The 17,585-nt window shown below is 38.6% G+C and overlaps 1 protein-coding gene across 4 annotated transcripts in view; it reads right to left on the bottom strand.

The window, feature by feature from the left end:
* The window catches only part of KITLG (KIT ligand), an 83,439-nt gene that overhangs the window by 39,194 nt on the left and 26,660 nt on the right, over positions 1–17,585 (bottom strand). For all 4 annotated transcript variants that reach the window (XM_045514831.2, XM_045514829.2, XM_045514830.2 and 1 more), the window contains exons 2-3: positions 9,837–9,950; positions 419–481 (exon numbers count right to left, since the gene is read on the bottom strand). In XM_045514831.2, coding sequence (XP_045370787.2) covers positions 419–481; positions 9,837–9,950 — 177 coding nt within the window. The remainder of the gene's footprint in view (positions 1–418; positions 482–9,836; positions 9,951–17,585) is intronic.

Here is a 17,585-nt window from a genome sequence, read left to right as displayed (position 1 = left end):
AATCAATCACACTGCAAATAAATTCAGAGATAAAACATTTTGTGTTCTCAAATTAAGTAAGAAAGAGACTTATATAGGACCTTTCAGGTATCAAAAGAATTTACATAATTTTACACTCAAACCTTTTGTGGGAGAGGGAGGCTAAAGGAAAGAGAAATCTGTGGCCAGCTCTAAGGAAGGTTATCTAATTTACTTGGGAATTACAGGTATAAGACACATATGCTAAAATGCTCATCCAAACTAGAGCTTAGCAGTTGACTGAGGAAACAAGTATGCAAGTCAAATTCCAAAGATACCTTCTTTAAATTCTGACAATTAGCAAATTCCTAAACGGTAGGTAATTTCCTATTTCAATATGAATGACCCTATCTCTTTTGTCAGCTACCAAAAGGAAACTCAGAAATGCACAGTTACATACCAAAACGTCCATCCCGGGGACATATTTGAGGGTTATTTTATAGTCCTTTGGAAGATTTGCCACCTACGGAGAAAAAAAGAAAGTAAGTTATCTGTGAGAAAATCCATACATATCAGTTAATCATACTGTATTTAGCGGTTTGAGAAAAACACATACAAACCTGTTACGTTTTTAAGTTACCACTGAATTTCAATATTTACATACATAGTGATTTTTCATTCTTCATTTCCCTTTGCAATCAAAGGCACTCTTCAAAAATAAAGTAAGTGATAATATAAATCTTTTGGACTCCAAATTCAGTTATGGGTGGCTAAGTATAATCTTCTGAGTTTTGGAAACACAATATGAATTTCAATTTCCATCTGTGGTCTTGGAATTCCCTTTCAGGACTATCTTTCTACTTGTTCCCCCAAAGAATCAGTAACACAATGTATTTGTCCTGTCAGTGGTTCTCCAAGTGATGTGGCAATGTCACCATGTAAATGTAAAAGCCATTCCAGATGGAGAAGCATGGCAAGAAGTGGCAGGTGTTCTGAACACAAGCTGCTTGATAATTTCACCCCTCTGTAAGCACAATTAACATTATCAAAAAAATAAATACAGAATCAACCGAATAAGTATTCAGAAAACTTAGGATCTGAGTATATATCAAAAGAGCAGAGAAAATGTAAGAGATAGGCTGGCCAATCCTGCTTTATTAGTAAATTATATATAGAGATTGGTTCAAAGAAGTCAAAGAAACCTTACAAGAAGTTCTCTGACCAACACACTCAAATTGCCACACCTTATCATTTAGGGTGGTGTATAATAATAATTTCTGCATTAAACTGATGTACTGATTTTCAATTTTTGATAGGACTGAGAAGTAATATTATTTTTGAAAAATACAATTTTAACAAGTTTTCATATGCAGTCTCTGCCACGACCTCAGAGATCTGTATTATTAAGCTGACTTCACAGAAATAAAACAAAACAAAAAAACCCATGGTGGCTCAGAGAGGTTAACTGGCATGTCAGGGTCATCACAGGCATCAGGAGTACCTGGTGGAGGTAAGGATACAAATCCTGGCTCTGTGTGCTGGTCTCAGCACAGTTATCTACAGAGCAGTCTCCTCATCAGTACATTCTTGGCTTGCACTGGTTCCTTTCCAGTTACATTTGGAAGAGAAATTAGGAAGTTGTAGATTTTTATGGCCACTTCATGAATTATTTTATTACTTTCTAAGCATTTATAGTATGTTGAATAGCAATCAAAAAGCACAGATAACCTTTTGATAAGTTCAGCTTCTATTGTGTCTACTGATCACTGTGGAAAGTTTGAGAGAGTAGAGGATTCCTTGAGTCTGGAACTAGGAAGATAAGATGTTCCTTCAAGGCAGTTCGTTGATGTAGGGCTCACTGCCCAAGTTCTGGGGAGACGCATTGCTCAGGTTGGAGCCAGGCCCTGCCACGTGCTAACTCACAGATCTTGGGCAGGTTCCTTAATCTTCTTTAACCTCAATTTCCACATGTGTAAAATGAGAATCACAGAATTGAGCTAGTGGATTTAATAAGACTAGTGATGAAGTATCTTGTTTAAAATACTTAGTGCTTGAGCGTGGTGTGGGAATGGGTACGAGTGTTTACTATTATCAACTGCAAGGGAGTGGGACAGTCAAGATATCAGAAGGGTCAGATGCAAAGAGGAAGAAATGGGAGACCCAGGACAGATCACTCAGGTTCTAGAGGTAAGAAATATGCCAGGAAAGCCACATTAGAGAGGGACCTGAGTAGGGGGTATAGCTCAGTGGTAGAGCACATGCTTAGCATGCACGAGGTCCTGGGTTCAATCCCCAGTACCTCCATTAAACAAAACAAAACAAAACAAAACAAAAAAAAAAAGAAAGAAAGAAAGAAAGAAAGCAAAAGAGAGAGAGATCTGAATGTTGGGCTAAGGAGGGCAAGTGGGAGGCAGTGAAGTTCAGCAGGACCATTTCCACCACCAGAACCCCAGGGCCAGTCACTTCCACTTTAGACACGTCACCTCCCCTGTGGAACTTCTATCCTCTTCCACAAGATGAAGAGGGGGAAGTAGATCACCATTAAAAATTCGGTCTGATGTCACTGTCCTGTGTCAGCAGTGGTGCTACATTGAATGTGTGTAAGCTGGAAGGGAACATGGCACGAAATTTAGGAAGGTTACTCGGGAAGGATGGATTGGAACAAGGAAAGAGACCAAGAGCAGTTTAGAAGACCACTAGCAAAGTACTGAACATGCATTAAATGTGAATACAGAGGCTAAAAGCTGAAAAAGTAGAGACATGGTTTAGATTCCAGGGAAGCATCCTGTTGGTAGGGTTAAATGGATATGTAACCAAGGCTACAGATTTTGAAAACTAATCTGCTCTAGTAAAATAAGTTCAGAATAGAAAAAACGACATAGAACCTAGCTGATGCAAAATTTACCAAAGGTCAGATTATTCCAGTGAGCCCTGTGGTTTGGAGTATGGGGTTGTAAAAACCATGCCAGATTATAAAATGCATGAAACTACAAAAACAGGTGATGGGCTCACTCTACTACTAGGTGGGCCATTTGCTCTGTCTCTCTCTCTCTTTTTCGCTTTGGTGTGTCTTAAGGATTGACCATACTCAGTGATACTAGCGGGGGGAAAATGTGTAAGAGAACAGAATGTGGAAATGCTGGAAACTCGGCCAAGAAAAAGTTTGTGAGCCAAACAGGCACTGGCTACATACCATGCCCTGCAGGTATTTGGACTCGGAGAAAAAGAACTCAAAGTCAGAACAGGTAACTCCCTCTCTAGATCACTGATCTAAAATCTTTGGATCTCTTGATTCAAATGTCATTGAGGTCTCTAAGTTGCACAAAATCAGTGGCTTCCTGGATATCTATGGTGAGACACTCATTGTCTGAACTGTTTCTCCCAAGTTCTAGGTAAGAATCAAAATGCAGTAGGAGTAACTCATGATTCTCTTGACACTACATAAAATGTTGCACATATGTGAACCTTTCTGGAGAAAGAGTCCAGTTTCCAGAGTCTCATCAGACCCAGAGAAGTTTAAGAATCTCTGCTGTAGAGGAAAAAAAAACAACAACCCTGTACGTTTGTATTTAAATATCCCAGTTGTTGTTCAGTCTTCAGATATAACATAGGCCAAAGCTTTCTGCTTTTTTATTTCTCCTTATAAGCCATCTCTTGATTAAAAATCTAACCAGGTCAATTGCCTGTAGTTTTGTTTTGTTTATTTTGCTTTTTAAATAACAACTCAATTAGTGATTTATAAAAAATTAACATGACAACTTACAAGAATTTTCTGGGTCACCTTTTCTTAATGAAGAATAATTCTTCGTTACATCTACATAAAGTTAGGTGACCCTTGATCCTTTCAAACAGAAGAGAGAAAAACATTTTTGGCTATTTCATGGACACACCTTCTGTTGATGATGCCAAATAAGTAGTACTAATTGAGCTTTTAAGATATGACTGCTCCCTAATCTTGTGCTCCAGAGATGGGTACTTATGTGTTCAAACCTCTATTCAGCTGCCTATTTCCAGGTGAGGATTGTCAGGTTACTGACCATCACCAGGCTTCAGCTTCCTAATCAATAAAATGGGGATAAAAATAATTACCTCCTAGGGTTGTGATGACTGAAAAGAGAATTCATACAAAGAGCTTAGCATAGTGTCTGGATACTCACACAATAATGACTGTTTTTAAACGTCAAGGTGCAAGAGATATTTTACCTAAGTGGTTTACCTTATAAAGGAATAACATTTTTTTTTCTTTCTGATAAGATCAACATGCTTGGTAATACAGCCATCTACTTGTCAGATTTTACGATGATTATTTCTAATACACTTCTGTCCTTTCTTTGAATACTGAAAGTCCTAAATTTAGCTTTAAATAGAGAAAGAAATTCTACTGACATGGAGCAGAAATTAAAATGCATAAATACTGTGAATCAATAAACTTTAAAAACTATCCAGCTATCAAACCATTGTTCTTCAAGGGTCAAACAAAACTATGTGAGACTTCTGCTTTTAAAGAAAAGATATGCTTATAATTCATCTAGAAATGGCAAGACTCAAGAGACTTCAATCCTCCATTTTAATGCAGTGGTATAATTCTATCCAAAGAACACTGTATTTGAAAAAGAATAAGAATCATAATTATTCAAAACTGTCCATTCAAAGTGTGAAATCTGTTATCTAAGGATATTTTTATAATCTCCTATTATGTTAAATTCTGAGTCATATATTAGTATAATCTACTTAAAATAAGTACCTATCACAAGACCAGGAAAATCATGAATGCTTGAATTTTAAATCTATGCTAGTGATTTGTAGACTGACCTTGAAAAGACAGAGTAATTTCACCTTTACTAGATGGGGCTGGAACAGCAACCTGCCTTAAGCATTTTGAGGAAGACAAATAATTACTCAATAGATACTTAAAAGATTAAAAGGTTTTTAAAAAGCAACAAGGTCGCACTTAATTAAAATTCCCCCAAATGAAGGAAAAGCATCACAAATGAAGGGAGCGGCAGGAAGAACAAAAGGAAAAACTAATTTGAACTATGTCAACATTTGGATTCCTCCTTATATTAACGTTACAATCCTTAAAAGCTGTGGGACGAATCGTCCCACAGATACAAGCTTTTAAAGTTTGATTTCTCCTCTTCCCAGATACTTGACCCTTTCTTTAGGTAGGTCTGAGTTTGCCATTTAAAACAAGCCTCGCAGCATTTTTTAGAAACAAAGCAAAATGTTCTGTAAATAGATGAACTATTATGGTGAGTAAACATGCCAGAAGGATTTCAAATGAAAACCATGGGGACTGTAGGGGTAGTACAAAGTGTCCGAGAAGAAATTAAAAAAAAGAAAAAAAAATGACAGTAAAGTCATAAATCATGTGCTTCTGTGACATGAGACTCACCCCAAGCAAACAAACTTAAGGTTTGTGGGCACGGTGCAAGCTGCTACCTAATGCAAAGGCAGAACTGGCACAACTGGCAAAGGAATGATTTCAGCTGAAGAAATTACTATGAGCACCAGGCAGAAAGGTGCTCTCCACTCACTTTCTTTTCCCGAAACAACACGCACGAAGGTTATACTTGCAAAGCAAGCAAATTTCTCTTGTTCGATATAACCTTGTTAATTCAGGCTTAACTGAATTATTCCAAAAGGTACAAACTGAAGAAATATTATGGAATAAAAGAATTTCAGACCTAAGAAGGGCCTCCAAAGTTATCTAACTTGGTGGTTCTTATCTTTTTTCTTTTTTTTAAATTGAAATCTAGTTGATTTACAATGTTTCAGAGGTACAGCAAACTGATTCAGTTTTACATGTTGTTATTAATATTCAGTTTTATATATTATTTTCAGATTCTTTTCCATTATAGGTTATTACACAGTATTGAATATAGTAGTTCTTTTAGGGGGGCCACAGACTTCTCTGGGAAGCAGATGAAAGTTATACATGCTCTTCTTAGAAGCCCACGTCAGCACAATTTGGAGTTCCATTTGCAAGGGTCTGAAGTTTATGAAACCTAGATTAAGAACCATTGATCATGGTCTCGTTCCTCATTTTCAAAACCAGAAGCTGAGTCCCAGGAAGGTTCAGGGATTTATTTGTCCAAGGTCACACAGCTGGGTAATAGCAGAGCTGGTGTTCAAACGCTCCAGTGCATGTGGCCTACTTTAAGATTCAAGATGCTTTTTTGTCCCACTGTTCTTTAGAGAGAGGCTGTGATTATCTATATCCATAAAAGTCAAAAGTCAGTCATGCTGCTGTTTGAGTTAGTAAAATTAATGAGTTTTCAGGCTGAGGGTGGGAACACAACTTCTTTTCAAACATGGAAAATGCCAATATTATAACTATTATGGCCTGAGCTGTCCTGACACTTCTATGCAAATAACTATCCCCTGGGATACTGGTCAGAAACATTAAGGTTCCTGCATCCCATCTCCACGAGTTGTGCTTCAGTAATTCTGAGGTGGGGCCCTGACAGCTGTGTTTGTAAGTACTCTAAGAGACTGTGACTGGATGGCTCTCAAATGATATCTTACGAACACTGTTCTAAACCAGTGGCTCTCAAACATTGTTTCATAAGCTCAATTCTTTTTTCAAGTTAAGTCTTATTTAGAAAGCCAGATACATAAATACAAGCAGAGCAGCTTGGGTGGACTCCTAAAGCCTGTTTGAAAACCACTGTCCTAGAAGACACAGCACTGGTCTTGGGACCAGGAGCTGGGCTTCACTGGTCTTGGGTCTCAGTTTTCCTACTTATGAAATAGTTTGTCTAGATTGTCTCTAAATCCCCTTCCAGCTCCAGTACCTATGACCCCACAAACATGGCTGCTACCACTACTGATATCCAGCAAGCGCTTCCTATGCTCCTGCACTGTTCTAGTAACTTATTTAACCTTTACAGTCACCCTATGAGGTTATGTACAGCTGACCCTTGAACAACACAGGTTCGAACTGCGTGGGTCCAATAATACCCGGATTTTTTGTCGATAGTAAACACTGCAGTACTACACGATCGATCCCTGATCGATGCATAGTTCGGTGAATCTGCAGATGCAGAACCACGGCTATGGGGGACCCTCTTCTATAGAGGAACAAGTATAAGTTGTTAGAGTTCCCACTGCCAAAAGACGGGCTCCCCTCACCCTCATGTTGTTCAAAGGTCAGCTGTACTAATGATCTATTATAAAGATGAGGAAACAGTGGCATAGAGACACTAACTGTGGTAAAATATTTATATACACATTCTCTTATTTAATCTATACCACAAAATTGGGAAAGTAGGAACTTATCCAAGGTCATTACTTATCCAAGGTCAAAGAGCAGGTCTGCCAGATTCTAAACCCCATTCTCTTAACCAGTATATTAGCACAAGTTGGGTCCTATGTTATGCCGTAAAATCTTTTAAACGGCATTCATTTATGAGTTGTTGTTGTGGCATTAATGGTCTACATTTACATATTCATAGAGATGGCTTATCTTTGAAACTAGGTTATAAACATTCTGAGACCAGGGATTACTTTATATCTTTCAATTTCCAACTTCATGAGATACAGGCTGTGCTTTAAGTAGGTCTTTATTCAATCTGAAGTGATCTGAGTCCTCTTTTTTTATTATTATTAACTTGATTTTTTTTCAATAATCCAAAGTAAACACACTCATTTCATTTAGATCAACTCTTGAAATTGAAAATTTCTCCCCAAAGTCAGTTGTTGGAAGGGAGGGAAAAAGAAGACTTTTTTTTTTCAGTTTAGTGGTTTTACATTTGCCCTTGGGGGAAGGAATTATAGTTTAGTGTTAGTAAGTATCTCTTTCCAGGCACTTCTTTCTCAATGCTTCTTGCGATTTTTTCATTGTATCAACTGATAGGTAAGAGGCAGAAAATAAGCAGATGGCTAAAAACAAGAATGGAAAATCTTGGAAGGTGCTTCTACTTATGCCACTTGAAAATACCGGTTTGACATTTCACAGGAAGTGGTGCTTATTAAATAGCATTCCTCAAACACTTAGCAAAAAATAATGATTCCAAGTAATTTTTCTTAAATGCCATTTTAATCTTGGATATGCTCAGTCTGTGGTCAGACACACCATCATCTTTCAACTGTGATTCTTGCCCACATATTTGAAGTCTGATCTCTAGGACTGCTGCAGACCTCCCCTGCTCATTCTCAGCTCTGCAGTTATACCAGCAACCTCACGAGAGCTGTCATTTCCCAGTTGTGACCTACTTTAAGCATTATCTTGGAGACTTGTATTAATCGAACATTAATATAAATCTATACAACACAGATAAAACCAGTCATAATAAAAATGGAGATTAAATTAGGGTCAAGGCACTTTGGTCTCTAGACTATGACAGAATAGACCACCCAGAGCAATAGTTCATAAACCTCCTTTCAGAGATATCTTTAAAATGTAGATGCCTAGAGCCCTTCTGCAGACTTAGTGCGTCAGTGGGGCTCAGACACCTGTGAGTTTAACAAGGGCTGCAGGTGATCATGATGTTCACTCACTAGAGTGGTGCATGTCATTACCTCATTCATTGAACAAACATCTAATGAGAGCCTTCTACCGATGCAAGCTTGTGAAAATAAACATATTTTCTTTTTAATATAGTTTCTTGGGTCAAAAACTTGTCAAGCAACCTGAGGAAAAGGATGTGATCTATGTTTAAAAAAAAACTTCCCAAATACTTCCCCTGGACTCCTATCCCTATACTCAATATCTAGCTGTTCATATAGTAGGTAAATGTTGCATTGCTTTAGTCACCAGCTCCTCAAATAAAACATGTTGATACATTTTCAGATGCTGCACCAGAGAATACTTGGCCCTTGTGGGTTTCTTTCTAAGGAATCTGAATAAATTGTGCATGTGTGCTTGTGTTCTTAAGTCTGCATTGGGGCTAAGCTAGCAAGAGATGGTAGCACTGAACTTCTGTTTTGAAGTTCAGCTATGAAATTCAAATAAAACATACAATCCAGGAAATGTGTATCAAGGGAGGGAAGGTAAATTTCTCAAATACACTTTTCTTTCTTTTCTACATAGTACAACCCTCATTTCTTTCCTATTCTCACATTACCTCTGTTCTTTAAGATAATATTCAAATAACTGCATACCACTTGGCTCTTTTGAACCAGGAACTTACAAAAATGCTTCTCAAACTTTGTTCATCCTGAAACCCCACACTGTAGCTCAAGTGAGCATGTAAAATCACCTCTAGACTGTGAGAGTTGGGAAGAATGCATTTCAGAAGCTGTATGAAGTGCTCCCTCTCTGCCGTCTACATGTTAGAAGCATGGCACGAAGCCGGCAGGGACCAAGCAGCACCAGCGTGGAATGGCTTTGGCCGAGTTCCAGTGATGGAGGTGGGCGATGAGTCTGGCCAACCTTCGGGCAACAGATGATTCCTACTATGTTCAGTGAGGGAGCAAACACCCACCCACATGTGACAGAGTCTTCAAGCTGTTGGATAGGGGAGAATGGCCATCTCCGATCCCCTTTGGTTAGGCTTGTTAGAGAAGAGCAGGGAGGCATGTGGAGGGGAAATAAAACACGCTGAGGAGGCCACTAGGGAGATAATGAGGAGCAAGCTAGTGCTGGGACATCAGCAGACGAAGAACTCGCCAGTGTCCTTCACTGCCTATGAATGAGATGAAAAGACCAGCAAAGAAACAAAATCACTTCGGTGGTGTGCAGTGGGCCAGTTTTACCAAGACGTTCCATGACCCTAAATGTCTCCCTACCTGCTTTCCATAAGCCCTTTAGAAAAATTCAGTGACTTCTCTCCTTGTCTTAGAAAAAGACTGATTTAGGGCAAGAAAAAAGGAAATCTCTTTCCAAAAAGCACAAGAAAAAAGAATCACAGCAAGTGAAAACATTCCTTACTTACCAATTTTGTAACGTCTTTCACATCATCAGTTACACGGTTCCTGCAGATCCCTTGAGTTTTGACGAGAGGATTAAATAGGAACAGTTGAAGATAAATGCAAGTGATAATCCAAGTCTGAAAACAGAAGAAACGTGGGTGATCATCAGTGAAAACCTGTACTCACTCGAACTACTAACATCTTCTTTCTTAATGTGGAAAAGGTAATCTATTACATATATACTGGCTTAAATACATTTAGATGCTGAGCATTCAAACTATGTTGACCACGTTAAAAAAATTCTGTTAAAATATGGCTTAGTTTTTTTATTTCAATGACATTGTTAACGTTTATCAAAAGCTTTCTACAGCCAATTCCCTAATGGCAATTAGGAATGAACTTGTAGCAACGTGTAAAGGATTTATCACTTAAGGTGTTTTCTAAAAACTAGGGAATGCATAAAATTCATACCTTAAGGCACCAAGAGAAACTTTGTCTACTTTAAATGTAGACTGTTTGGCAAGTAGCAGCAGAACCCAGAGCAATGCTCTAATATAATAGTCTCTAACAGTGCTACAAGTTAAAGTGAGGAGAGAGAGATTTTTAGATCTCGATCAGAATTTAACCTAAGTTGTGAGGCATCAAAAGAATCCCTGTTTTGAATCACAGCTTTTTAGCCATTTGATAAGGAAAAAGTATTTCCTTAGTCAAAAGGAAAACATTCTTGAACCATAGTATGAATCTCTCTCACACACACCTCTACCTCTTTGAAAATAACTTTCAACTGTACATTAGTTACTTTCATGCATGACTTAATTTTTCTTATTACATTATATTTTAGGTTTTTTAAAATTTGGGCATCTGATTTTTTTTTTCAGTTATTTTCACAACACTTTGCATCTAAAAAAGCTCCTAATAAATATTTGCTGCATGAATCCATGACCAAGGTAAAAAGAGTCAAATGCTTCAAATTCAATACTTATTTATTGAGCTCATATTATGAGACTAGGACTGAGCCAGGCACTAGAGAAACAAAGGTGATAAGACACGCCTGAATCTCAGAAGTAGGTAAATAAATGAACACCCACACCCCATGGTAAATACTTTGGGAACAACAGAGGAAGAAGCAATTAATCAATTAACCTTAAGGTGGAGAACCCGTGGCAGAAAGACAGTGCCAAGAAAAGCCAGAGAGAAAATGCAGTAACTCTGGCTGGATTTTGGAGGACAAAGGAAGAATGTATAAGAGTTGACAAGGAAGGGGTGGCATTCTAGGAAAAATAAACAGCATGAGCAAAGGCATGGATGGAGCTGTAAAGATACCTTAAAATGTGAGAGTTCTTTTATGAGTTCACATTTGTCTGTGGCATCTTACAATTACACGAAAGCTTATCTGCACATGGCTAGAAATCATTCCTCTTTATGTAGTTAGCCATGTATTGAAAGGAACTGGATTACTATTTTCAATCAATATCCACAAGTTAACTAGATGTCACACTAGACCAAGTGACAATTACCATTTACTAAAATTTCTAAGACTACAAGGCTACCTACATAGGTAATCATGGCTTGTTAATAAAATACAAACCCCTTCATTGTTTTACCATTGTGATCTATGTATTTTAGCTGTAATCCTGCTTAACTTTGTTAAGGCCACTATTAGCACAATGGGGTCAAACTCTTCACAGCACCATCTCCCTTGGATGGAAATGAAAACTAAGTTGTGTAAATAATTTCTGTTTGGGGAATTCTTCTTTTTGGACAATCCCAACACATAAAATTTTCTCTAATAACTTAATCTCCCTTTTTGTATATAAATACAATTGATTAAAGTCAAGCTTTCTTTTCTATTGGCATTGCTAAGAACTAATCCTCACTCTTGAAATATATTTCTCTAAGACTCTCTTTCATGATATGGTTGGGGAATCCTCCCTAAGAATCTCTGTAAATGGCTAATCTCACTAGTAACCATATTCATATTGTAGGCTCTAAGAAATATAAAGGCATGGGTATGGAGGAGGGGGAGTTGGATGAAAGTGGTCAAAAGGTACAAACTTCCAGTTATCTGATAAATAAGTACTAGAGACGTAATGTACTATGTGGTAAATATAATTAACCCTGCTGTATTGTATATGAGAAAGTTGTTAAGAGAGTAAATCCTAAGAGTCCTCATTATAAGGAAGTTTTTTTTCTATTTCTTTAATTTTATATCTATCTGAGATAAAAAAAAATGTTCACTAAACTTAATGTGGTAATCACTGTATGATATATGTAATTCAAATCATGTTGTCCACCTTAAACTTACACAGTGCAGTATGCCAATTTTATCTCAATAAAACTGGAAGAAAAATTTATAAAGGCAGAAATTCTGTTGACTTCTCTTTACCATGCCTTATGCCTGATATTGAAATAACACTACACAAACATTTGTTCACTCACTCATTCATTCAGCACATATTTATTAAGCACCTAATGTTAACGTATGCCATTGTTCCAGATGCTTGGGATATATTAGTAGAGAAGCAAAACTCCTTACCCTCATGAAGCTTACTTAGTGAGGGAAGGCAGACCACAATCAATAAATATAATAAGTAACCAAATTAAAGACTATGCCAGGGGTGTACTGTGAAAAGAAAAATTAGACCATGGCAGAGGGGATTGGGATTATCATGCCTGCTCTGCTCTCCCAGCATGGTCTTGGGTTCAAGTTGACAATCACACTCATGAGGCATCGAGGCTTCGCCCAGCTCCAAGGGTATTACTGGGCTTTAAGAAAGGATACAGGAGAGGTGACAAAAAGTCATGCACAGCACCAGCAGAGCAGAGCTCACAACTCCCAGGATGTCCCAAATGCCCACTGCACCCTTGGGGTGTGCATAGCAATGACACATGACATGGGGTGGGCAGGACCTCTTCTTGGGCTTGTACCTTGCTAGTCAAGTAGCCCCTTCGGGGGTACCATGAGCCGCCTTTGCTCCCCATCACAGCTACCTCCCACCGGTAACCATCTGGACAATAAAATATATGCTGGCGGTTATTCTGCTACCTAGTGACTTCGGCAGGATGCTCTTGGGTGAAGTGCAGGTATACGCCTAAGTTGTTTGAGTTCTTGTTGCAAGGAGGATGACAGAGAGGGTCAAATCCCTAGGCACCCCTGAGTCCAGAGAAAAGGCCGCAGTACTGGCTGCAAACCCCTTTCTTTCTCCCCATAGACTGTAGTATATGGGGAAATAGACTAAAATTTTAATCAGAGCGCTATTTGGTGGAGCCTCCATGAGCAGGCAATATTTTATCAGAGATTAGATGGCGCTAAGGGAGTATCCATGAAGATGTCTGTGGGAGAGTATTGTGGACAGAGAGAGAAGCTTGTACAAAGGCCCTAAGGTCTATTTAAGGAACCTGCTTTACTTAAGGAACAGCAAGAGTAAAGCAGGGGACAGTAGAAGATGATGATGTAAAAGAGAATAGAGAGGCCAAATCATGTAGGGTCTTGTACTCCATGATCTGGATATTTGATTTTTACTGTGAATGAAACAAGATTCATTGCAGAATTTTGAGCAGAGGAGATACATGAACATATTTTTTAAAAAAGTTTTAAAGACTGTCTGACAGTTTCTTAAAAAACTAAACATACTGTCACCACATGATCTAGCAATCATGCTCCTTGGTATCTACCCAAAGGAGTTGAAAACATGTGTCCACACAAAAACCTGCACATTGATTTTACAGCAGCTTATTTAAAAATGCCAACACTTGAAAGCAACCAGGATGCCCTTCAGACTGTGAATGGATAAATAAACTGTGGGCTAGCTGGGCAATGGAATGCTGCTCAGCACTAAAAAGAAATGAGCTATGAAGCCATGAAAAGACAGAGGAAACAAGTGCATATTACTAAGTGAAGAAGCCAATCTGAAAAGGTTATATACTATTTGATTCCAACTACTAGGACATTCTAAAAAGGCAAAACTATGGAAACAGTAAAAAGTTCAGTAGGTTGCCAGGGGCTGGAGGGGGAGGGATGAATAAGACAGAACACAGGATTTTTAGAGCAGTGAAAATACTCTGTATGATACCATAATGACAAATACATTTGTCTAAACTCATAGATTGTACAACACCAAGAGTTAACCTAATGTAAACTATTGCATGTGTCAGGGCAGGGGGCATAGGGGAAATCTCTGTACTTCCCTCTCAATTTTCCTATGAACTGCACTAAATATAAGTTCTTTCCCTTAAAAAAAAATCACTTTGATTGCTGTGGCGAGAACAGACTGTAGGGTGACAATAAGTCGAAACAGAGAGACCAATTCAGGGCTATGGCTATAATCAAAGCAACAAAAGGTTGCAGTAGTACACTGACCAGAGGTGGTAAGATTCTGGATGCCTCCTGAAGACTAAGCCAACAGGATTTCCTGACAGTGGGAGTGTAATTTGAGAGAAAGGGTCAGGACGACTCTAAGGATTCTGGGCTGAGCAACTGGAAGGATGGTGTTGCCATCAACCGATAAGGGGATGGCTGAGAGTAAAGAAGGTTTGGGGAGCAAAGTAGAAGTTTTGGATGTGGTAAGTTTGAAAGGTCTTTGAGATATGCCAGTGATGATACTAGGTCAGGATATTTGGAATTTGGATTTAGGAGGGACATTTGAGCTGGACATATAAATATGATAGCCTTTGATACAGAAATGGAATTTCAAGCAAGAGTAGATGAGACCATCAAGGCAGGGAGTGCAGATAGAAAAAAAGAACAAAGAACTGGCTCCTATGGTGTTCTAACCTTAAGAGGTCTGGCAAAAGATTCAGAACACACAAAGGAGCCTGAGAGAGAAGCCAAGGGAGGAGGAGGAAGTCATGTTAAAAAAAAAGTACCTTAAAGAGAAGGTCAAAGTATATTAAATACTCGTAATAGGTCAAGTAGTTTGAGGACTGGGAACTGACCACTGGATTGAGCAGCACAGAGGTCACTGGTGACATTAGCAAGAGCATCTTTATTGAAGTAGTTGTGTGAAAAGGCCAGTCAGGAGAGGGTTTAAGAGGGCATAAGAGGTGAGTAATTAGAAACAGTGAACATAGGCAGCTCTTTTAAAGAGGTGTCCTTCAAAGGAGAACAAATACATGAACAAATAAATAAACACAAAGTGAGATGGTGGCTGACAGAAATTGGGTTGGGGGCACAGTTTCATCTGTAAGATGGTAAATACACCAGGAGGTACATATGCCTACGGGGACACTCCAGTAGGAGGTGTGATTGGCACTGTGGTAAGAAGGGAGGGAACTGCTTGAACAATGACCTGGATTAGACAGCAAGGGGTGAGCTCCAGCTCTCAAGCAAAGGGCCTGGCTTTAAATAAAGGATGTGCGGTACCACCAGGCAGGATGTCTGAATGCGAGTGTGCAGATGCTGGTGCTCTGTGAACAATACCATGAATAACAGCTACCATTTACGGAACATCTACAGTTTACCAAACATTTTTATGTCTTACCACAAATAAAATTTAAGTTACATACATCCTAATTTCAAAGATGAAGCTGAGGTAGAGAGAGATTTGGTGACTTCTAGGTGGGGAAATCAGGATAAAATCCAGGTCTGTCCAAGCCTACGTCCCACTGCCTTCACCCCACACCATCACAGAGGTCCCAGAAAGCGGTTAGGTCACTGGCGAAGAGTCTGATGACCTAACTCTAAAACGTCGAAAATTTTTTCAAAATCAAGCATATTGGAGACAAGTTTGTTCCATATTCCAAGCCACAACTGAAAATTCTACATTTTCCAGATTACCATAATTTGTAATATGTGTTCTTTGATAGTTTTAAAATATATATTAACAGGCTTCTATAATACTGGCAAAATAATTTCACCAGAGCAGCAATTTTTTTTTGTATCAGTTATATATAAACATTTATAAAGAGATGATTTTGCTCAACTTATAGGAGTTTCTTTGGTCGGGGCTAAACTTAAATCTGTTCATGTCATACATTCAAATATCCCTGAAGAACTTGTACTTCTTTAAGCACTTTATTTTAAAGCTATTCAGTAAACTGATATTGTAATTTAATTGTGTATATAGTTGACTCTTGAACAAAGCAGGGGTTCATCTGCGTATATCTAATAATCAACCCTCCCTGTCGGTGGTTCCTTGGCATCTGGGGATTCAACCAACCTGGATCCGTGTGGTACTGCAGTATGCACTGTTAAAAAAAAAATCCACTGTAAGTGGACCCATGTAGTTCAAACCTGTGTTGTTCAAGGGTAAACTGCTTTGCTACTAGTAAGGAGTAGATTATCTACCTTTGATAAAATTAAACCACTCACTCAGGCATCACTAAACATTAGTACGGAGGACCGTCAAGAAAGAAATGTACTGCAAACTGTGCTCGAGCGTAGCGATACCTCCCTATCAGTGTTCTCAGGAGAGGGCTGAAATGCGGAGCTTACTTCTTTATATGGAAAAGTAATTTTTCAGCACTAGCCTATGCACAAATTTTTCTAATATATAGTATACACACCTCCCTGGTTTCCTAAACAGTGGTGAGAAATATTAAACTTTGCTTTTCTTTGATGATTCGGGTCCATCAAATAAAGGGAAGACTGAGTGAAATAAGCCAGACACAGAAAGACAAATATCATATGATCTCACTTCTATGTGGAATCTCCTCCACCCTTCTGCCGCTGCCAAAAAAAAAAAAAGTCTAACCCATAGCGACAAAGAGTAGAATAGAAAGGTAGTTACCAGAGGCTGGGGAGGGGCGGGGGTAGAGAGAAAGGGGAAATACTGATTAAAGGGTAGAAACTTTTAGTTACAGAAAGATTTGGAGAACGAATGTACAGCATTGTGATGACAGTAAATAATATGGTATTGTGTACTTGAAATTTGCTAAGAGGGTAGATCTCAAGTGTTTTCACCACACACATAAGAAAGAATAACTGAGAGGCAAATTCGATTGTGGTCATCATTTCACAATGTACCCATATATCAAAACATCCCTCTGTACACCTTAAATATATACAATTTTTTCAGTCATACCACCAAGCTTGTTGGTTATGTGTTGTGACCATCCTCCTCCAAGGAGCTCCAAATTACTGTAATTGTTTGCACAGCTGCTTTTACAATTTTATTTTAGTTTTTGATGGTTTATGTCTTAGTTTACCTATTTCTCTCATACTGTCAGGTCATTGTTTGCAACCTATTCTTACTGTTAACATGCCTATCTCTAGCCTCCTTTAGTCTAGAGGTAAACACAACACATGGCCCAAGTCGGGGGGATGGGTGGCTTATGAATAATGGCAAAAAAATGGCCACGACCCAATTCTTGGAATTTGTGAATATTTGCCTTATACACAAAATGTACTTTGCAGGTGTGATTAAGCTGAGGACCTTGAGGTGGAGACATTATTCTGCATTCTCTGGGCCCCATCTTATCACATGGGTCCTTACGAACTGAGAACCTTTTCCAGCTCTGGTCAGAGAGATGCAATGACAGAAGGAGGGTCAAAAAGATGGGATATGGTAAGGACTTGACATGCCAGTGTTGGCATTTAAGACAGAGGAAGGGGACCAGGAGTCAAGAAATGTAAGTGGCTTCTAGAAGCTGAAAAGGGGCAAGGAAACAGTCTCACTTAGAGCCTTCAGGAAGGCACAGTCCCACTGACACCTTGCTTTTAGCTTATATACCCCATTTTAGACTTCCAAATCTCTAAAACCATAAAATAATAAATCTGTATTATTTTCAGTCACTAAATTGGTGGTAATTTGTTACAGCAACAATTTAAAAAT

This window comes from Camelus bactrianus, chromosome 12 (genome assembly GCF_048773025.1).
Source record: "Camelus bactrianus isolate YW-2024 breed Bactrian camel chromosome 12, ASM4877302v1, whole genome shotgun sequence".
NCBI classification, from domain to species: domain Eukaryota; kingdom Metazoa; phylum Chordata; class Mammalia; order Artiodactyla; family Camelidae; genus Camelus; species Camelus bactrianus.
The sequence above is the reverse complement of the archived record's forward strand: the minus strand, read 5'-3'. Positions and strand labels throughout refer to the sequence as shown.